This window comes from Tenrec ecaudatus, chromosome 6 (assembly GCF_050624435.1).
Source record: "Tenrec ecaudatus isolate mTenEca1 chromosome 6, mTenEca1.hap1, whole genome shotgun sequence".
In the NCBI taxonomy this organism is placed as follows: Eukaryota; Metazoa; Chordata; class Mammalia; order Afrosoricida; family Tenrecidae; genus Tenrec; species Tenrec ecaudatus.
Window position 1 is genome coordinate 152,645,208 of NC_134535.1, and position 22,887 is coordinate 152,668,094.

The following is a 22,887-nucleotide window of genomic DNA, read 5'->3' on the forward strand; positions in this document are numbered from 1 at the left end:
TCTGCTGTGTGTCCCCAGGAAGCGGGGCCATACGTCAACTATTGTGATTGGTTCCCCTTTACTCCCCCCACTTCCCTTACCCTCCTAGTCTCACTGCTCCCCTTATTGGTCCTGAGGGGTTTATGTGTTCTGGATTCCCCGTGTTGCGAACGCTTACCTGTATCAGTATACATGTTCTGTTCTAGCCAGATTTGTAAGATAGAATTGGGGTCATGATAGTAAGGGGTGGGGGGACATTGAAGAACTACAGGAAGGATGTGTGTTTCGTTGGTGTTCTATTGCACCCTGGTTGGCTCGTCCCTTCCTGTGGCCCTTCTGGCAGGGGGTGTCCCATTAACTACTGATGGGCTTTGGGTCTCCACTCTGCCCTCCCCTTCATTCCCATTGATATGATTTGTTGGTTTTGTTCTGGGTCTTTGATGCCTGATACCTGATCCCACTGACAGCTCATGATCACACAGGCTGGTGTGCTCCTTCCACAAAGCTGGTGGGCTTTGAGATGCAAATAGCTTTGTCTTCAGAGAAAGTGCATCAGAAAGTGAATTAATGCAGACATAGGTAAAATTTTAACATCTTATCATTTATTTTCCCGTTTGACCAGTTTTTATTTGTTCTAGGCTTTATTATTTTCTGCTTTCTTTTTGATTAAGGCTTTTCTGTTTTATTTTGTTGGATCTTGTTTTGGTTTGGGGGTTTTTTCAGTAGGATTTTCTTTATATGAAATCTGCTGTTGTTGCCTTTGCTGTTAGCTGCCATCGAATTGGTTCTGGCTCACAGTGACCCTGTGCACAGAATGAAAGACGGAAATCCTGGACAGATGAATCGAGGGAGACAGTAACCACGTATGCAGTTCTGACGGTTATGGCAGGAAAGGGTGGGGGAAATGGGGTGCTGATAAGCAATCTCATCTATAGACTGAAGGTTTCTTTTTTTTAAATCATTTTATTGGGGGGCTTGTACAATTCTTATCACACCCATACATCCATCCATTGTGTCAAGAACATATGTACACTTGTTGCCATCATCATTCTCAAAACATTTGCCTTCTACTTGAGCCCTTAATATCTGCTGCTCATTTGCCCCCTCCCTCCACACTCCCCCCAAGACTGAGGGTTTCTTTTGCTGCTCTTGTTCTATGTGTTCACATTACTGGGGTTGAGGCTATTGATTTTCAGTTTTTCTTCTTTTTTGATGTGCACATTTATTACTATAAATTGACCTCTGACTACTGCTTTGGCTGTGTCCCCTAAATTGTGGAACATTGTGGCCGATTCATGTGTGTGCACATTACTAATTTCCAGGCTGCGGTGGCACTGATGGGAAGGGGGTTAGTGATCACACGGGAACACCAGGCTGCTCGCCTGCCACGTGGAAGGAGAGGGAGACAGGTAGGTAAGGGTACAACTTCCTTCCCACGTGCACTCAGGAAAGGGGCTGGAACTTGCAGCTTCCCTTGTTTTTCTTCCTCTGCAAAGATGGATTCCCTGCCTTCATTAACAATCTAATGACCCAGTGTTCCCTCTGAACTCCCTCATCCCAGCATGGCCCACCCCTGGATGTATCCTTCTCACCTTGTCTTTTGTTTCCAGGTGTTCTGTGCACTTGATGCCAGCTAATAGCTAGCCCCCTTTGTTCCTCATTCTGGGTTCTTATTCCATGTGGTCCCAGAATGGTCACACTGTTCCAAACAGGCAAGCAGGTCTCCATTCGTCTGCAAATGTTTCTCTGCTACTCTAGTTCTGCCTCTCCTTTCAGTTGGTGGTGAGTACGTATTTCTATCCTTACAGTAAATAAGAAGGGGTTTCAAAAAGTTTGGGGAATAGAATTGAAAGATAATGAATTATTTCCACAAACTTTTTAAGCACCCTTATACACTGGAAATAATTTACATGCCAGTCTCTCTTCCTAGACAATGTGCTTCTTTCCTAATACTCTCCCTCTCCCTGTAGACACTGCAGAGCGATTGTTACTCCACAATTTTAGATCTACTCGATGTCCGAACCAGTGTGGAGGCAAAAAAAAACAACAACCAAAAATGCCTACCTCTGTTGGAAGCAAGAATAACTCTCATCCAGTAGAAGGGATCTGCAGAATCTGAGGACATGATTCCAAAGAGTGGTATCTATAATATAATATAAAGTCCTTTATAAAATGAATATGAGGTTTTCACTTCATTTATACAGTATTCACTTAATGTCTGGAATTTCCAGGCTAGAAAAACGTATGCTCTATTAACAAAAACAAGGATATCTTTAGGGGTAAAGTTCTTTAATAAAAAGAAGACAACAAAATTATTATGTTACTTAGTACAGTTCACTAGTAAATATTCCATCACTAGATTATGAATGGGTTATCAATACAAGAGGGCTTCATAAAGTTTGTGGAAAACTAGATTTAAATGATCATGGATATGTATGTAACAGGATGTTGTATCTCTCTAACCACAGAATAATTTTACAAAGCTATGCACATTAAAAGTAGCAAAGGTCATACTCCTAGATGTAAAATTGAAGCTATCCACAATGAAAAATTATGTAGTTGCTAAAAGTTACATTTATGAAACTTAAAGTATTGTATTATTTTATTAGGAAGTCATAAAAGTGCTTATGTTATAAAATTAGATATAAAACAGTGGTTCTCAACCAGGACCAATTTTGCCTCCTGAGAACATTTGACGAAATCAGGAGATATTCTTGGTTTTCATAATGTAATGTGGGATTTCTAATGACAGCTAGTTGCTAGAGGCCAGGGAGGCTGCTGTAAATCCTAAGACGCAGGACAGGCCCCAATAAACAAAGCTATGTCAACAGTGTTCCAGGTGAGAAATGCTATAAAAAGAAGGATTTAAAATTGAATAGAGGAAGAGATCAAGATTGTACAACTCTCAAATGACTCACTGCCAACTAGTCAATTCTGACCCATCGCCACCCTGTCGCACAGGGCAAAACTGCCCCTGCGGGTTTCTGACACTGTCCGTCGTGATGGGGGTAAAAGCCGTTTTCTCTGGCAGAACTGCTGGGGGTTTCAACTGCTGGCCAACCTGCTTGCAGCCCAATACACCACCTGAGGCGCCACCAGGCTTCCCTGACATACAGGTACACAAATTAAGGAGTTTTTTTTTAATCCTGAATAGTCATAGACTTATGACTTTAAAGAAAAATTCTATCCAGGCTTTACCAAAATAAGTATATATTACTTTTTAATCCGGGGGTGGGGTGGGGGGGAAACCTTAACTTCAGATCGCTTTCTGTTACATGTGCCATGTTTAAGACACAATAAACAGTTGGCCATACTCCTCCTTAACCAGGTGGGGAACAGACACAAGAAAAACACATGTGCTCCCACTTCAAAAACTTTCCCTAAGATCCTGCCAGGAATGGTCCACAATCATTTCACCAACTTGGATCTCTCTGGATGTCTGAATTTCCTAGCTGAGCGGCCAGCCTGGTAAGGCAACAAGTATGGACCCTGTGTGTGCGCCCAGCAGAGATGCATCTCAAGTAAAGGGTGGAAAAGGAAAGACATTCTTATGTAAAGACCCATGAACGCTACAGGATGGTCCATTGAAAAATATTCTGTAAGTGGCTAAGAAGTTAGTCGTTCAAATTCATCTCAATTATGTCCAACAGAGATAGAGCCTTTGCCTCCATGGGACCGAGGACAAAGGCAGCCTCCTCCCTGCAATGGTACGATGTCTGCCTTTCCTGCAGTCATTGGGATTTATGAAAATCAGTCTCTCAGTTGATTTCTCTTAATAAAGTCCGTAGCTACAGGACCACGAGGACTAATAGGTAGCAGCAGGAGCTATGGTCTATGAATCTGGTCATTGAAAAAGAGCTTTGTCCTCTGAATTACCTATAATAAGTGACTTCAACTTGACCAAACACAGTACAGCACTTAGGAGAATGAGGCGCGCCATAGTTTAATAGGAATTCTGATCAGATGACAAAAAGAGAGTTAGCGCTGAGGATTTCCATGAAAGCAGGAGAAACTGAAAACCCAACAAGGCCTGAGCTGGCCTTCAAGGGCCACGCCTGGGATTACTTGACATGGCAATATTCCTCTGCTGTGTGAGGAGTGTCAATCCGAGCCTCCATACGTGTGGTTTGTGTTTTAAAAAAAAAGAACTTGTGGTTTCAAGTTACACCCTAAAGAGGTGCACCGCCAGTTGCCTGCTTAACTGCGTAACAGGAGGCTGGGCCCAGGGAGCTGATGAAGACAAGGCCTGGCCCACCAAAGATACACAGAAGTGGTCAATATATTCACTACCTAACCGTTTCACATGCAAAGGCAAATAGCACGTCTCCATCCAAGCCCCAAAGGTGAGCAAGATGCCATCTCTGTCTCTCCCCGTATGTGCAGTGCTACGTCCCCAGTGAGCACCCTAAAAAAACTGCTGTACCAGGACTCAGGTAGCACCCTGACGGGAGTCCAGGCATGCTCCTTTCACGTGAGACCAGCTCTCCCTTTTGAACATCTCTCACCTCTCTGTGGCGGCACTGAGCAGCTTTGGCTAAATGTACTCTCACGCTCTAGGTCCGGTGGCTGGCTCTGCCTGTCCTCCAGTTTGGGGGACTTGAGCCGACAGCCCAGCACCTGACCTGATCCACCGGGCTCCGCAGCCTTTCGAATGAACCAGCCACGCTGGTTTGGTGAGAAAGAGAACCCTCCTGAAGAGGTCTGAACTTCGGATTTGGACCTTGCTAGTCTCCACAACCAAGTAGTCGTTTCCCAAGGGTTTGTGAGTTCTTCAAGTTGTTTCAGTGAATTTCAGAACCCAAGAAGGTGAGGGAATAGACTACGGGGGGGAGGGGTAGTGGTGGTTGAGATCAGGGATAAGAAGTGCAATACTGGGGAAACGTCTTTAACCTCCACCTTGATGCAAGCAGCTCCATATTACTCTTTTTAAAAGCAATTCTTCTTGCAACGTGCCAAGTTTCCACTGCATTACTTTTCTTTCCCCTGGTATATCCGCGGGCACTTCGGAAAGTTCCTCGGGAAAGAGAATGGATAAGAGGAAATCTTCGCATGTGGTTTCTGAAGCCCCCTAGTAACGAAGCTAACAAAAATGAGGGGTGGGGGAAATATGATTTGGAAGGAGGGGATCATGAAGGAGTCCAAGAAAACTTCCAACAGTGGCGGTCTTGGGGGTGAGTGGGGATAAGAAACAGATCACTGGGGATTTAAGATTCATCACAAAGCTGTGCCTCCGCACTACCACACTGGGGAGTCAACCACATTCTCAGTCTCCCTGGGAACACGTTGAATCTGAAGAAAAGGGAACTGCTGAGACACCCTTATCTTTCCTCTCTGTTGGTGTCAAGTGTAGAAGTAGCAGCTGCAGAGAAATGGGTGAGGCAAACAGAAGCCGACTCTCTGAAACAGAAGTGCTCACCTCTGTGCTGAATTGGAAGTGGGAAGGGTCTGAAACCTGGAATGAAATATCAACATACCCCAAACCCCTGCTACTGACTTGATTTCTAACTCACAGCATTTCTGAGCCTGCACACCTTTATGAGAGCAGGTTAGTGACAGCTTTCTCTCTCTGGTGGCTGATGGGTTTGAACCCCCTACAGTGAGACCTGGTTGTCAAATCCATTCATTCCAAATTCGTGTTCAAAAATCAAAAAGTTCAACAACTGAATACAGTTTTCGCATAAGGAATAATGGAAAACCAAATAATTGGTTCTGAGGCCCCAAAAGCACTCCGCTGAATTCATTTCCCAGGATTCTAAATCACTATGGAGGTTTTTAAGTGTCTCACATAGCACTGTCTCGGGCGGCGTATCGCCATGGATTTGTTACCCATGGACCCAAATACAACAGCAGGTGTTCAACTTCTTCCATGGTCTGGGTTCTTTGTTTTGGGGTGAACGATTTCACACCTTTCACTACATTAGTTGCTTTAATCACTTTTTTTTCCTTCTCAAAAATGTTGATAATGTTGACTTAGCCATGTCGTTGTCAGCCACCAAATCAGACAAGCAGGGACCTGATTCAAATTTCGCAACAATTTCTTTCTTCAACTCTATTATGGTTCTCAGTTTTCCTCTTGGCTTTACTCTGGTATCACGAGCTTCCTTGGAAGCCATAGTTATGATAGTTGACGCAGATGCAGTGCAAAAACAATAAGCAGAGAGGAATAGTTTGACGCATTCACACAAGCACCGTATGTTGTCCGAACATGAGCAGTGCTTAGACTGAACGGTCACCCCTTTGTGTCCGTGGCAAGGTGTGATGTGTGAGTCACTCCCGGCCGATCAAGGTTTTTGCACGTCAGATTTTCAGTTCAATATCGAGCAGAATTATGAACACTGAGCAGATTTTTCTTTAGAACATTGCTGTTCAAATAATGGAAGGTGGAGGTCTTTGACAAACACACACACACACACAGTTAAGCAGTGAAGGGGCCTTGGTAGCGCTGTGGATTAGGCATTGGGCTGCTAACTGCTAGGTCAGCAGTTCAAACTCACCATCCACTGCATGTGATAAGGATGAGGCTATCATCTGCCCCCATATACCATTTCAGCCCCACCCCCACTCCAACCCCATATACCTTGAAGACTCACAGACGGACAGGAGGGAGGAAAAAGATGGTAATGGGAGCCAGGGCACCAATCCACCCAAGGGAGGGTACCGTTTGTCTCCACAGGAAGGGAAGAGAGAGCAGACCTCTCCCTGAGGGCGCTGTTCCTGCTCAGGGCAGCTAATTTATAGAGTACTGCAAGGTTGGCCTCAGCTGCAGACATGACGCCCCCTCCCTAGAAGACAGCACTACAGAAGACAGTCCTGAAAATAGTTTCAGGGAGAGCAGCTAGGCTGACCAGCTCACAGGGAGAAAACCAAAAAGGAAGTGCAACAGATCAGCAATGGGAGCAAAGCCACGATTCCCCGTAGGAATCCCTATCTGACTCATGGGGACAGCATGTGGGGCCTCACCAGGAGGCACACTGAAAGCCAAAAAGTGTGGCACTCAATCCCTGTCCGCAGGAAAAGCAATGGGTAACTGTGGGCGGCAAGCCTTTCGGACGTAACGCTAACAGGTCTACATGCTCTAAGGCAAGCAGGTCCTGGGATAGGGAAGCCTGAAAGAAAGGGGGCTGGGCCGATGGGTTAGAGCAGGGCCTGCTTGCATTGTAACAGACAGACAGTCATCTACTCCGGATCAGGATACAAGTTAGACTTAGAACTATTTGTATGGTCTTCCTCTCTCTCCTTTTTGGTGTCTTATCTCTACAAGATAGGCAGGATAAGCGATCACAAGGAGACAGGACAGGACTGATGGTTCCAGAGAGCATGGGAGGGGACGAGGCAGGGGGGAGCTGAGCGGCAAGCCAAGAACAACAGGGACAGGGTATAGCAAGGGATCTAAAATTGACAGAAGGAGGGTGTAGCGTCCTGGTCATGCTTGATCAACCGAAATGAATCCAAGAGGGCTTACTGGTAACTGAACGATGATTAGCATGGTGGTGGGGCAGGAGGAAAGAAACAAGAAAAAGATGAAACTAAAAATTTTATACTTGTAATAGTCTGGGTACTTTAGAGAAACACATCCACAGAAACTCATGTATAAGAGAGTTTATATAAAGGTTAAGTGTGCATCAAGAAAACATCTCAACCCAGTGCTGCCCAAGCCCACAAGTCCAACATTAACCCACATGTCTGACACCAATCCACAAAGTCCTCCTCCATCTCACAAAAGACACAATGATGCCAACTGCAGGAGGAAAGTCAAGTCAGTGATATGTGTAAACATATCAGCGCTGGCAGGGGTCTCCACACAGCTGCTCCAGCACCCACGGCTGCAACGAGGTAGGTCCATGTGTCTTCTTCTCAGGGATGTCTTGCAGCAAGTGAGCCTTGCCAGCTAAAGTAGGAAACTGGCTGAGGCAGCTGCACTCTGGTCCAACCATCAGAAAGCAAGAGATCTGAGAACTCAAAAGGCAAGGCTCACGGAGCCATTTATCCCTCTGCCCTTCAATTAACCCCACATGTTTATTGGCAAGGTTGGTACAATAAACTAACTACCTCACTACTTAAGTATAAACATGTATGTATATATGTAAAGACAACAAGAAGGCAGGTGGATTTTGGACTTCTACTTAAGTCTTACCTAAGTACAAGAATAACTTGTTCTAATAATGTGGCACAGGATGATACCCACCTCCCTGATGTGATCACTGAAGACAAAATGGGTACATAAGCAAAGGTGGTGAAGAAAGCTGATGGTGCCCGACTATTAAAAGATATAGTTTCTGGGGTCTTAAAGGCTTGTAGTAAATCAAGCAGCCATCTAGCAGGGAAGCAACAAAGGCTTCATGGAAGAATTGACAGGAATGGGTATTAGCAATTCGAAAGCAAGCAATCAAACGGATGTGAAGATAACTGGACAGCTCCTCTCAGAAGGGCTAAAGGATGATAAATACAGGGTGCACTATAGCACTGATGAAACATGTAACTATCCTCTAGTTCTTCTATTGCCTCCCTTACTATTATGGCTTTTGTTTTACCTCATTAATCTTGCTAGACCTTCGTAGGCTCATTTGAATAAATAAGACCACGGAATGCATTGAAGCCTGGATAGATAACCTTTCAGAAACAGTAACAGGAGTAATGATTCCCTGAGGGTATGGGAAGTTGGGAGGGGGGGGCGAGGAGGTGACAGCAAGGATGACTGTGCAACCCCACACAAGGAGAGCAAATAACAGAATTGTAGGTGAATGGATTTATTGGATGGGGTAGGACATGGCATATATATATATAATAACAATAAGGGCTCCTGGGGATTGGGGTGGGGGAGGGAGAAGATAAAGGGGAGCTGATATCAAGGAGCTCAAGAAGAAGGAAAATGTTTGGAACCTGACTGTGGTAGCAACTATACACTTATACTTGAGCTAACTGAATTGTGGATTGTTACAGTAGCTGCACGAGCTCCCTGTACAAAGACTTAAGCAAGACAAAACAGATTTTCAGTCTCAGAAATCCACAGGGGCAGTTCTACTCCGGCCCACAGTGTCACACTGAGTTGGAATTGACTTGAAGGTTGTGAGGTTGGAGTTTCCTTGGTAATCAGGCACTGAGAACTCTCACATAAACATATAACAAAAGTCTGAGAAGAAGCCAAGTATCGTTGGCTGCACTTAGCACTGAAGAGCGTCCTTCCCTACTCCCCAAAGAAATGTGGACACAACAGCCGGCATCGCACACTTCCTCTGCCTGGGAGCGGAAAAGTAGCTTGTTTGAGACTCATTGGAAAAAGCACTCTCTCTCTCACTGTCATCGAGTCAATTTTGACCCCTGGTGACCCTATAGCGCAGGGTAGAACTGCCCCTGTGGGGTCTAAAACTAACTCCTTACAGAGTAGAAAGCCTCGTCTTTCTCCAGCAGAGTGACTGGTGGTTTCGAACTGCTGACCTTGCAGTTAAGCAGCCAAACATGTAACCCACTATGCCAACCAGGGCTCTCAGTGGGGGGAAAAAGGGTGAAGAATCACTCACCCTGGGCAGAGCTGCCTCCACATAAAAAAGACAAAAATATGAGTTCAACACGGTGTTAACATAGAGCAGGGGAGGGAGGGGGAAAAAAAAGAGGACCTAATGCAATGCGTTTAAGTGGAGAGCAAATGCTTTGAGAATGATTGGGGCAGGGAAGGTGTGGATGTGCTTTATACAATTGATGTATGTATATGAATGGATTGTGATAAGAGTTGTATGAGCCCCTAATAAAATGTTAAAAAAAAAAAAAACATAGAGCAGGAAAAAAACACAAAAAGCACAAATTGTGTCATTCGTTTCCTTGAGTTAGGTCGTTGTTCTTTTTAAAACAATCATGTTATTGAGGGCTCTTACAGCTCTTATAACAATCCATACATCATTTAATCAATCACATTTGTGCATATGTTGCCAGCTCTTCGTTTTCCCTCCCTACCACACTTGCAATTATAAATTGTTATTTTCATATCTAACACTGTCCGCTTCTCCCTTCACTCATGTTTCTGTTGTTCATGCCCCTGGTGGGGGAGGGGGTTATACATTTATCATTGTAATCGGTTTCCCCTTTCTCCCCCTTTTCCCCTCACCTTCCTCCTGCCCTCATGGTATCGCTACTTCCATTCCTGTTCTTGAGGGGTTTATCTGTCCTGGACTCTGTGTGTCAAGAGCTCTTATCTGTACCAATGTACATGCTCCGGTCAAGCCAGATTTGTAAGGTAGAACTGGGTCCATGATAGCGCGCGCGCGCGCGCGCGCGCGCATGTGTGTGTGTGTGTGTGTGTGTGTGTGTGTTGGGGGTGTGTGGGGGGGTAAGAAGCATGAAAGAACTAAAGGAATGTTGTGTGTTTCATCAGTGTTAACTGCACCCTGGCTGGCTCATCTCTTCCTTGTGACCCCCCATGAGGGAATGTCCAATTGTCTACAAATGGGGCCTTGGGTCTCCACTCCTCCTTGTTCACATCAATGTGATTGTAGGTTTTGTTGTTCTTGAGTTATGGCTGCAAAGGCTAAAATGTTTACTATCTGATCCCTCATAGAAAAAGTTTGCTGATATCAGAAGTAGAAGATTCAATATTGAAAAACAGGGTACTTTTCTCTAAAAAGATGTACAGAGTTAAAAAAGCAATCCAAATAATCTCAGCAGGCTTATAGAAATTAACTGAATGCATTCTAATAGTTCTACACGGTTAATATGCCTCTTCTAGCCAAAGCCTCTAATCCCATCAACAACCTTTCCCTGTATGGGTCTGGTAAGACGGTGAAGGAGAATACTGACAGGATTCACCTGTGAGTCATTTGAACAAGATTGCCTGGCATGTCGTCCTGCTGTGTATAAAATGGGCCCTCTGAGAACAGGAGAGACCTCATGACCAGCACAAGCCAGAAGTGAAGCAAGTTCTCTGGACCCAACATCCCTGTGTGGTGGACCTCCTGGAGCCAACGCACAGCAATCATATCTGAGCAGCAGCAGAACCGAGTCGGAGCATGGAACACAGGAATGGACTTCCCAAGCCAGGAAGCAAGCGCAGCTCAGTGCTTTTGTGCAGAGGTTGATTTGCAGAGCGGGGTGCCTATGGGCACTTAATTGGGGGAGTTGGGCTTGCTGACACACAGAGGTGGAGCTGAGTGCCTTTGGGCTGAAGCTTTTTGTGGGGTGATCCTGGACACTCAATTTAGGGAGCTAGGTTTGCTTATCCATGGAGCAGAGCGGTCTGCCCTGTGGGCTTTTATTAGCAGACCTGCCAGACTTTCTAACATGCCCTGATGAACGGCTCAACCTTGAGCATTCCTCACTGCTATCACAACGAAACTTCCTTAATAAAGCCTTTAACCGGGAATTTTCTCCGTGAGTTCCATGCTGCCATTGCGAAGGATCTTAGAACCCAGAGGGGTAAAATAGAGAACACCAATTAAAACAGCATCGGTTCTAGGAAAAAGGTAGACATCGTTTTTTTAAAAGAACAAAAGTGGAAGGACTTTCAATGGTCTAATTATAGAGGCTAAAAGATTCAAACCACTGTGGCTTCAAGTACAGATAGATATACTCATAAGATCAAGGAAACATGGAACAATGCACAGAAATAGACCTATAAAGTCAACTGATTTTTAACAAAGCTCCAAGGTGATTCACTGAGAAAAGCATAGGCTTTTCAACAGAGGATGATGGAGCAACAGCATATCCATGTCCCCCCACCCCCCCCCAAAAAATCTAACTTGGAATGGGAGCACAAGACCAAAATATGAAAGGTGAAAAGCTACATTGTTTTAGAAACCCATCTTCCCACTGCTAGGACAGGCAACTATGGCTTAGACAGAACACAAAACACACGAACCATCAGAGAAAGAAATAAATAAATACAATATTCATCAAAATATTGTTCAGAAAATGACAGGCAAGTCACCGACTGGGAGACAAGACTCAAAAATCTGTCACAGGATTTGCAGCCAGAAAATATAAAACACTTACAATAAGATAATCCAATCTTCAGCTGGCAGACATCTGAAAAGACATGTCACCAAAGATACCAAATACACCTACTCCTCACTTACTGCTCTCATTAGCCAACATTTCTCACTTACAACATGGAAAAAATTCTCATGTGGCACCTCCCATGGTCTGGGCCTCAAGCAGGTTCATGGCCAGGTCCAGGGTGCCCTCCTCAGAGCACTATGAATGATATGCCGGAGCCCACAAGGACATGTCCATGCCAGAGACAACAGCTGATCAGGACTGATCTGCAGTTTCCTGGTGTGACACTGAAGGACACGAGGCAATGATTAGAAGATACAACATCACGGTGGGCAGGGGTAGACCAAGGGAGGGCCCCAAAGGTGCCCCAGGAGGCAAGAAGGGGTTCAAACTAGGCTGTGAGGCCAGGACAGAAGGAGAATAAACTGGGTCCTCACCCAGGCAGGAGGCAGGAAGCGGCAGGTAAAAGGGGAGGTTCCTAGTCCAGGGTGGGCTGTGGCGAAAGGCTGGCGGTAGCCCACACCCAAGCAACCACCCCCACCCCACTCATCAACAAGCCCCACAGGCCCCATGGTGGTGGAAAAGGCGTGGTGGGGAGAGATGGTCCCTGCACCATTCACATTCCAAGATGCACTGGGGGGGCCAGCACAGCTCAGGACTCTCGAATCAAGCCGATTTTGCATTCTGACTTCCTCTTTGGAACGTAATCACATCTGTGAGAAGTGGGTACAGCAAATAATTAAATGAAAAAATAGTTCGGTATCATTATCAGGAAAACACAAATTAAAATCATACTCATTAGAACGGTTAATATCGAAAAACCCAACAGGAGCAAGTGTTGACAAGGATGCAGTCGCCAGCCCCACACATCCCCCTGAAAGGGACAGGAAATGGGACAACCACTTAGAAAACAGCCTGACGGGTTCTAGCACTGTAAAGTCACATGTGTGTTCGCCACGTACACCAAAAATGCCACTTAGCTATTCGCCCAAGAGAAATGAAAACACTTGTCCACACAAAAGCCTGTCCGAGAATGTTCACAGCGGCGTCACTGTTTACTACCAAGCACTTGACAACCGGTGAATGGGTGCACAGCCTCCGGGGACTCAAACAGGACAGCCGACCCAGAACTACAGAGGAATGGATTACAGATATATCAGCAACACGGATGAATTCAAAACCAGCAACGGCAGGGAAAAGATGGAGCAATGAAGAGAAAAAAAATACTATCCGGTCGTATTTAACGGAACTGGAAAAGACAAAGCAGATTTGAGGGACAGCAAAACCTGCGTGGCTGGCTGGGGACCGGGCGAGAGGCCAGCTGATGGAGGAAGCACACAGGCTCCGTTCGCTGTGGTCGCTGACAGTTACCACAGGGATGTACACGTGTGCCCAAATCCTTCCAAACGTGCATTGTTTAAATGGATGCACTTTATTTTATGTTAATTACAGCTCCAAAAGGCTGAGCTTTTTTTAATTATGGAAAAGAGGGCACTTTCTGAGATGATAAAGACAAGGATGCTTGCTCCTTTATATTTTGTATATCTTTGTATTTCTTTCCAGCCACTCCACAGGTGGGGAGAGGCAGGGAGCAATGGCCTAAGCACAACGAAGTGATTGCTTTCAATTGCCAAAGAGAAAATACATATTGACTTTTCTCCACATAATGGACCTTATCAAGACGGGGAGCTTTGGTGGCATTCCTGGTTACACACTGGGCTGCAATCCAAAATGTCAGCAGTTCGAAACCGCTAGCCGGCTCCTGGAGCATTCTACTTCGTAAACAGTGACAGTCTTGGAAACTCAAAGGGGCACTTCGACCCTGTCCTACAGGGCTGCTTTGAGCCGGCATTAACTTGATGGCAGTGAGGGGGGACGACCTGCTATTCACAACACAATCAAAAGCAAACAAACTAGAAAAATACACGCAATACAAGCGTCAGTCAAATAGTACTGCTGCGTGGGTTCCTGTTCATACATGCATATCCCCAATGAAGCATGCTGCAGACATGTCTCAGGCAACCACGGGAGAGTTGTAGGCGTGCTCTCTCAGGAATGCCCTTGACTCGGTCTCCTGGTGGTGCTTTCAAAAAGAGGTCCAATCAAGACAATGGTGCTGAGGGGATCTGCTGAGCCAGTTCAATCTAAGGCAGCTCCAAGGAAGCGGTGACTGTTGACATCTTGATAGATTTTCTCAAAGACACAGGACAATCGCAGAGGTTTATTATGAAGGTATTTTAAGGGAATGAAAAACTGGTAAGGAAAGGGCTTGAAAATCATGCCACATAGTTAGGTTTTTTTTTTTGGTGTGTTTTTTTTTTTTCATAATAATACACCTGCTAATTCCTGGAGAGGAGCCCTGGTGGATAGTGGTTTTGCGTTGGGTTGCTAACCACAAGGTCAGCAGTTCGAAACCACAAGCTTTTCTGCAGGAGAAAGACCATGTTTTCTATTCCTGTAAAGAGTGACAGTCACAGAAGCCCACGGGGACAGTTCTACCCTGTCTTTACAGGGTCACTATGAGTCAGTACTGACTCGATGGCAGTGAAGGCTGATGTAAGAGAATTTCACTGGAAACCTTATCCCATTCACACTACAGCACTGATCTAGCTTTTGTTCTCCAAACTCAAAGAGCGTTTCAAAGAAACACAATCGGCGCCCCTGGAGGATGCAAACTGACAGGACGTAAGTGAGGAGCACAGGGCTCTTTGGGGAAAGATTAGAGCGATGGAAACACTGTCTTCAGAACAGTGCAGACCTAGATAGAGGCCGTGTTCCCATTTTGATATTGTTGTTTAAAAAAGGTTCTATGATAAGATAGCGATACTTTCTGACTTACTCTAATAAATGGCAAAGGCTTTAGCACCATTGTCATTGAGAAGTTATTCTAAATCATAAGGGGGGAAAAATCAAAAGAAAGAAGGGGAAAACAGATAGCTGAAACTTAAAAATAATGATGCTGAATACATTGATTTCTATACATTTATTTTAATGTAAATAAATTTTTCTAATTGTAATCCGCCAGAACCGCCGAAGAAATGTACAGTCCTTTATAGATTGTGGTTACATACCTGACAACATACTAGGAAAATGAAGAGTGTTATAGCAGTCCACAATACCTTCTCTCTAAATTGAATCTGCAGAAACACAAAGAGCCAATCAAGATCAACCAAACTGACAAAATAGCAGATATAAAGCAAAAGCCATTTTACATGATAAACAACATTCTTCCACCATGAAATCTGCCTATTATTTATTTTTAACCTATTCCTTTCACCCTACTTAGTAGTAGCTACAACCAACCATTAAGATTTCTACAAAATAATTTTGACTTTTCTAAAAAGAAAGGAATTTGCAGGTAGGTAGTCCTCACTCACTACAATGCAATGTTAACGGAACTGGACAGAAAGTGCGATGCAGCTCGAATCTGTGCCATGCAAGCTGGCACTGCCTAGAATGCCATTACATGGAAATTTCAAAGACCAGGAAAAGCTCCAGTTTCTTAGGATGCCGGCTTACATGGGACCAGAGTGACAACTGTTATCATCTCAAAGCAGTAAAGAAGAAATGTACCGAACTTCTCAATACAGTCAGTTTAATCAAAGCTTGACTTATCGCTCTCTATGTCTCGCTGCCTGTTAGTCTGTGGGAAATCAAAAGTACTGTGATAAAGGAATGTCAGGGAGCTGACCCATTTAGGATTACTAATAAATATCCCAGAGATTTAAATATCGTAGCTCCCCAAATGCACAGTGATGGATGTATTATTCGATCCAGTCATGGCATCTTCTGAAGGAATACTTGTGATTTTTCTTTCAATAAATGGATCAAGAGATGAGAGGTATATTCATGCCCGATTGCCATTCATCTCTTTAAAACAGTCAGACTCATCTATCCAAATCTATACGTGGGTCACATATAGCCCAAGAGATCACATTACTAGCAATCACAATACACCCTGCGATACTCAAAACTCCCTGCCATTGAGTTGATTCTGACTCATAGAGACCCTACTGGGCAGGGTGGAACTGTGGGTTCCTGTGGGTCCCTGTGGGTTTCTGAGACTGTAACTCTTTACTGAAGTAGAAAGCCTCACCTTACTCCTTCAGAGCAGCTGGTGGTTTCAAACTGCAACCTCTTTCTTTAGCAGTCCAACCACAACCACTATGCCACCAGGGTTCTTTATACCCTGGATTACAGTCATCAGATAGGAACATTACAGCCTAAGTCAGTGGCTCTCAACCTTCCTCATGCCACGACCCTTTCATACCGTTCCTCATGTGGTGGTGACCCCCAGCCATAAAATTATTTTCACTGCTACTTCATCACTGTCATTTTGCTACTGTGATGAATCGTCATGTAAATATCTGATAGGCAGGATGTATTTTCGTTACAAATTCAACATAATTAAAGCATAGTGATTAATCACAAAAACAATATTTCATTATATATTGTGAAATATTTATTTCTAATGACTAATAAATGAACGTTTGCTTGAAGGATGGTGTAGCATGGGTAACAGGTATGTGGGCGTATGTGCATGTGGGCGGACTCACATGGAGACGGAGAGAGGAGCAGTATCTCGGTTCCTAAGACTTTTGGAAATATGTTTTTGGATGGTCTTAGGCGACCCCTGTGACAAGGTCGTTCAAACCCCGCCCTCCCAAAGTGGTCGTGACCCACAGGTTGAGAACCGCTGGCCTAAGCCTTAACTAATATATAGGCCAAAGAAATAACTGGTCTGGAAATGTTCCAATTTAGCTTTTTTTGAGTCTAAACCCATAAGATAACCTATCTCGACTTAGAACAGATCCACACTAACTTTACTCATGTTGTGCCGCTGGCCAGGAGGATGAACAAGCAATATTTTTCCAATTATAGTCAAAAAAGATTTTGGGGCTGTAAATCTTGCTTTTAAGAAAGTTATGTCCTATCACTACCTTACACAGTAACAAAAGTTGATACTTACTTTCCTTTCAGGTTTCTGAATTTCTGGTAGGACTGCACAGAAAGGCTTGATAACTTCTAAAAACTTGACTGTCAAATATAAAAAAGAAAACATGACCCAACGACAAAGGTTAAAAAAGAGGGCTGTCTCTCCCCTACCCCCAACCCGCATCAAATACAAATGCTAACTTTTAAGGGCCATCAACCCCATTCCTGCTCAACCCCACCCGCAAAACTGGTTAATTTTAAGATCTCCCCATTTCAAGTGGACATCCAAAGACAGGGATAACTCCAAAGGAAAAAAGGATCCCAAACTTTTGAGGGCTGGTATAAACAAAAACAAGCTCATTCAAGTATCCATTTACCATTTCTTTGCTTCCTTAGGCTATGCTTCCAGCACATGCGTGTGTGTGTGTGTGTGTGAAGTTATTAAAAAAGCATCACCTTTAAGTAAAAAAATTAAGAGAAACTATTAAGGCACCCATACTGGTGGAATTGAGTGAACGATGACTGGACTGGAAAGTACCCACAAAACAATGTTGTTGTTTTCTCTTTTTTTAAAACAAACAACCTGGAGAAATGAAAGGAGAATGCTATTCTCCACTGAAGAAACTAACCGAAAACGGACTCACACTGCAGAAACTACTAAATTCACACAAGCGAAAGATGCAGAAATGCTTCTGTGAGAAAATTCGCACGATCACCTTTTATAGATAGCCTTGTGAAGTATGCAATCTCCACTTTGTTTCCTTAGGCCACATTTTTAAAAATAAATCATTTTATTGGAGGCTCTTACAGCTCTTAAAACAACCAATATATCAAATGTATTAAGTGCATGTGTACATACGCCATCATCATTTTAAAAACATTTTCTTTCTTCTTTAGCCCTTGGTATCAGCTCCTCTTTTTTCCTTTCCTTCCCCACCGCCCCACCCTCGTGAACCCTTGGTAAATGATAATTTTCTTATCTTACACCATTCCAGGTCTCCCTTCACCCGTTTCTGTTGTTCATCCAATTGCCTCCCTCTTTCCTCGCCCTTTTCCTCCCACCTTCCCCATATCTTCATGGTATCTCTACTCCCATTACTTCCTAAGAGGTTTATCTGTCTTGGATTCTGTGTGTCAAGAGCTCTTATCTGTACCAGTGTACATGCTCCGGGTCTAGCTGGATTTGAAAGGTAGAACTGGGTCATGATAGTGGGGGAGAGGAAGCATTAAAGAACTAGAGGAAAGTTGTGTTTCATCAGTGCTACTCTGGCTGGCTTGCTCCTTCCTTGTGACCCTTCTGTGAGGGGATGACCAATTGTCTACAGATGGGCTTTGGGTCTCTACTATGAACCCTCTTTTGCATCGATATGTTTGTTTTGCATCTTCTTATACCTGATTCCGTCGACGCATCATGATCACACAGGCTGGTGTGCTTCTTCCATGTGGGCGTTGTTGCTTCCCTGATAGATGGCTGCTTTTTTACCTTCAAGTCTTTAAGACCCCAGATGCTTTATCTTGTAATAGCCAGATACCATCAGCTTTCTTTATCACATTTGCATATGCACCTATTTTTCCTTCACTGATCGTGCTGGGAAAGTGGCATCCATCACAAAACGCCAGGTTATTAGAACAAAGTGTTCTTGCGTTGAGGGAGGACTTGAGTATAGACCCAATGTCCGTCTGCAACCTTGATACTTGGCATTTAAATATATGCACATAGACCTATATTCCTATCAATATATATATTTATATATGTACATGCCTATATTTATACCTCAATAACTGTCTTTTGCCTCCTGCTTCTTTCCTCTATCTCCTTTTACTTTCATCCTGTTCTACTATCATGTTCGACCTTCATTTACTCTCAATAATTCCTCTCAGCTACATTGCACTTGATCAAACTCCACCAGGCATTTTCTGCCCTCCTCCCCATCAATTTTAGATCTCTTGTTGTTCCCTTGTCCCTGGGTTTGTTGGTTCCCCCCTCCTTTCCCCCCCCTTCTCTCCCCTGTTCCCCCAGCGCCATCGGCTTGTTGTTTTCTCCTCAGGATTGTGTATCCTGCTTATTATAGATACACATGAGAGAAAAGAAAGAAAAAAAAAAGTTGGGGGTAGCCTTATAAGTAATTCCAGGTCTGTCTGTTGACCCTTATGAATGTTTTCCAATCAGGTCTGGTGAGGTGCCAAGCCCTGCCCACCGATTCTGAAGTTTATTTTCAGGATTCCTGGATGACTTTCTTGCTTTGCTCCCCTTGCTGCTCTGTTACGCTCCCTTCGTGTTTTGCCCTGGTGAAGGGGTCATATTGGGCACAATTACTGCATTTGTATCCCAGTACTGTCCCCCATAGTGCTGTGATCAGTAAGGGGGCATTGTGTCTCATGGTAGAGCTGACCCTACGGTCCTCTCTGTGCACTGGCTGCTCCAAGCAGGAATGTACTAAGGCTTGATAGGCCGGGATGTGGTTCTCTCGCTCTCTTTCCCTCTTAGTTTCCTTAAGCCACATTTTTAATTGTTTGGTTCTTCTTCCAATAATAACCTCAAAGTACATGTTTATGTTCCACAGTCAGTCCAGAAAACAAATATGTTTTCATTAGAAAGTACTGTTTTCCCTGCTGTCTCTTACAGTCTGAGGGGACTTCAAAAAGTTTGTGGAAAAAATCCATTATCTTTTAATTCCATTTTTCCATGAATCTTATGAAGTCCCTACATATAAAAGATACAAAAATGAACCAAGGTTCTTTAAGAACTGTCAGACAACTATCTTCTGGCATGGCTTAAGTCAAACCGTGCCAGGGAACTGGGGGATGAAGATGATAATCTTTTCAAGGGTGAGTCCTTTGCCAAGAGTCTGTGACACGGAAGAGAAACACAAGAAGCCCTAGCTAACTATACGATATGATCACCTTCCCTTATAGGCACTGGATCCTGGAACTAACATGTTGACACTGTTTTATGACGGTATGATTAATTACACTTCCAGTTAGCCGAAACTTGGCTATATTATCTTTCTGAAAACCAAATAACCAAATCCACTGCTATAGTTGATCCAACTCATTACCACCCTATATATAAGTCAGAGTAGAACTGACTCTGTTTCCAAGGCGGTAGTTTTAATGGCAGCTCAATGCCAGCTACATCTTTCTCCTACAGAAGGGCAGGTGGGTTTGAACCACCCACCTTTGGTTTAGCAGCCCAGGACTTACCCCTGAGATACCACGGCTCCTTATCACTTTAGAAAACCTCTAGAAATGAATGCAGTCATTGATATTTCCTAAAAGAATTCAGCAGTTCTCCTGGGCTATTTCAGAAGTAAATCTGTACCTCTGAATTACAAAAGCATTGAGCTCTACCACAAAGCAAACACCGTTCACATGAGACACTTCCCAGAATCCTTTTCCTCTCCCCCTCAATCCAAGGCAGTCTACTGGAGTTGTTGAAATTATGATCATCTGTGTTGGTGTATTTATTTTCAAGCAGTGCTTTTGTCTGCCAGTCGATCTAGGCTTGTGACGAATTTTACCCATGATGGTGTAAATTCAAGGTCAGGGTCTCCTCTACTTCCTCTGGCAAACTTCCAGCAAATGTCCAATAGCTGGGCAAGGAGCATCCCGCCTGAGTACGTAGTTTTCCATTCATTCTGCAAACAGTTGAACAGCTACAGAAGTCTACACAAGTGTTGCGTGTTGGGGCACAGGGCCGCCCAAGATTCCCCCTAATAATACAAGGTCTTCGTTCTATGCCTTACACAACCTTATCCACAGTAACTTTGCAGTAAATGCTTGGGAATCATTCAGATGAAAAACGTAAACTCTATGCTATCGATACTATTCATTTCATCTCCTAACATAGTTCATGCATTTCTTTTTTTAAGTAAAAGGCACACGGAGCTTTATTCATCACAACGACATCGGCACGAAAGAGTAATTAACCGAAATACGCTTGCCAGCTTCCAAACCAGCTCCTGAAAAATTTAAAAAGGGGGTCCAGCATTAACCGGGTTCCGTGCCGCCGCCCCCCAAAAGCAAACCAATGGCCTCCTCGCCCCCTACGGAGGTCACAGTCCCCTAAGTTGGGCTGCCGAGGCCCCGGGCGGCAAGAGGAGACTCGGTGGAGGCTCCGCGCCGGCCCCTGCGCAGCGGTCGGGCAGCTCGCGCATCCCGGGCCCGCAGGCTGAGCAGCCCGGGCCCCGACCTGCCCGCAGCGCGGCCGGTCCCCGAGCCCCGGGCGAGCCCCGCACGCCCCGCGCCCGTCTCGCACACGCGCGCGTGCAAGCCGGGGTCGGCACCGCCGCGCTACTTACTCCCCATGGCGGCGGCCGGGGAGGGCCAGCGGGTGGCAGCGGCCTTGGCGGTGCCGTCCTCCGGGTCCTGCCGCCTGGGCCTCGCCGCCGGCTGCCGACGCGCCCCGGCCGGCCCCGCACAGGCCCCGCCCCCGCGCCACGTGACCCGCGCGGCCGCCCAATCCCCGCGCGCCCCAAAACCGCGGCCCCGCGGCGGGCTGCCGACGTCCGCACCATTGCCATGGTCACCGCCGGCGCTGCGGTGGGGGCGGGCCCAGGGCAGCCGCCTCGCCCCCTCCTCCTCCTCCTCCTCCTCCTCCTCCTCCTCCTCTTCCTCCTCCTCCTCCTCCTCCTCCTTCTCCTCTGCATCCCGGTCTCGGGGACGCGTGGGTGTCGGCCGTGACGGGATTGCCCTGCAATCTCTAAAGGTCTCCGTCCTCTTAAGGGACCGTGGTGGCGCAGGTGGCTCATTTCTTGAGATGCCAGGTGCGTGCGAGCGAGCGTTCAGACGATCCAAGTTCGTCTACCTTGGAGCGACGCTAACGAACTCAAGTTCAGTGTCAAGAAATGGCCATTATCGGTGTCGCCAGGGTCGGCCGAGGCCGCGGTCCTGTGCTACCAGGAGGGGCCGGCTCAGGCTCCGGGCTGTGCAGCTGCCGCAGTGGCCACGGGTTCTTCAAGGCGCGGGGCCGAGTCTCCCTGACAGCTAACCTGACCGCATCACCTTTTATTTGCTGCCATCCTGTACTCTCTGAGCTCATTTTTGTTGTTTTGTTTTTAATTTATGGCATCTAGTCCATAATTAATAGCTTATGAGCTCTCCCCCTACGTCGTGCTACTTAGGAGGCTCCTCCGTCTTCCGAGAGATCAGGGTTGGATGCCTTCTGCGGTTTAACATGACCTGAAGCCAGTTTTCTAGCCATCTGACTCATATTGCCCTATACACCAGTTTCCATTTGTCCTCTAGAAAACCGTGCTGGAAGAGGAGGCAGTCTTATCAAGACAGATCTACATTTTATTTTTTTTTTAATTTTTAATCGTTTTATTAGGGGCTCATACAACTCTTATCACAATCCATACATGCATCAATTGTGTAAAGCACATTTGTGTATTCGTTGCCCTCATCATTCTCAAAACATTTGCTCTCCACCTAAGCCCCTGGCATCAGCTCCTCATTTTTACCTTCTTCCCTGCTCGCCCAGATCTACATTTTAATTCCTCTACTTTTTAACAGTTGTGTGGCTTTGGAGGATTCACCTTTCTGGGCTACATAGATAAAATCAAGATTACGCGCGTGAGGGAAAGCTAGGAATTTAATCCATCGTAGACCCTCAAACTTCTACACTTTAAACCGTGGCAATTTATAACGTCCACGGAAGCATTTCCAAGGTGATCTAATAGAGGAGGGTACCCTCCCCAAAATGGATTTTCCCCCCAAAGCTATGTATTTTTTTTTTAACAAAACAACCTTATCACCTTCTAAGTACACTCCATTACACTAAAATACATTTGTTAAATCTGCAATTCCATTCTTGGAAACATCTTTCAAACTCATCTCTTTGGATGGCTGACAGCACCTCTGTTGTGATGGTTGTTGTTTTCTTCACTTCTTCTATATCATCATATCTCTTTCATTTCATGGCCCTTTTCATTCCCGGGAACAAAAAGAAGTCACACAGAATGAGGTCAAGTGAGGCAGGTGTGTGAGGCA

General features: G+C 45.1%; 1 protein-coding gene across 2 annotated transcripts in view; it reads right to left on the bottom strand.

Annotated features, from left to right (window-relative positions):
* Window positions 1-21,319, bottom strand: part of SEC61A2 (SEC61 translocon subunit alpha 2) — a 40,542-nt gene extending 19,223 nt beyond the window's left edge. For both annotated transcript variants that reach the window (XM_075552374.1, XM_075552375.1), the window contains exons 1-4: window positions 21,198-21,319; window positions 16,931-16,998; window positions 15,033-15,098; window positions 2,044-2,122 (exon numbers count right to left, since the gene is read on the bottom strand). In XM_075552374.1, the coding sequence (XP_075408489.1) occupies window positions 2,044-2,122; window positions 15,033-15,098; window positions 16,931-16,998; window positions 21,198-21,204 (220 nt within the window). In that variant the 5' untranslated portion in view covers window positions 21,205-21,319. The remainder of the gene's footprint in view (window positions 1-2,043; window positions 2,123-15,032; window positions 15,099-16,930; window positions 16,999-21,197) is intronic.
* Window positions 21,320-22,887: the final 1,568 nt, after the last annotated feature.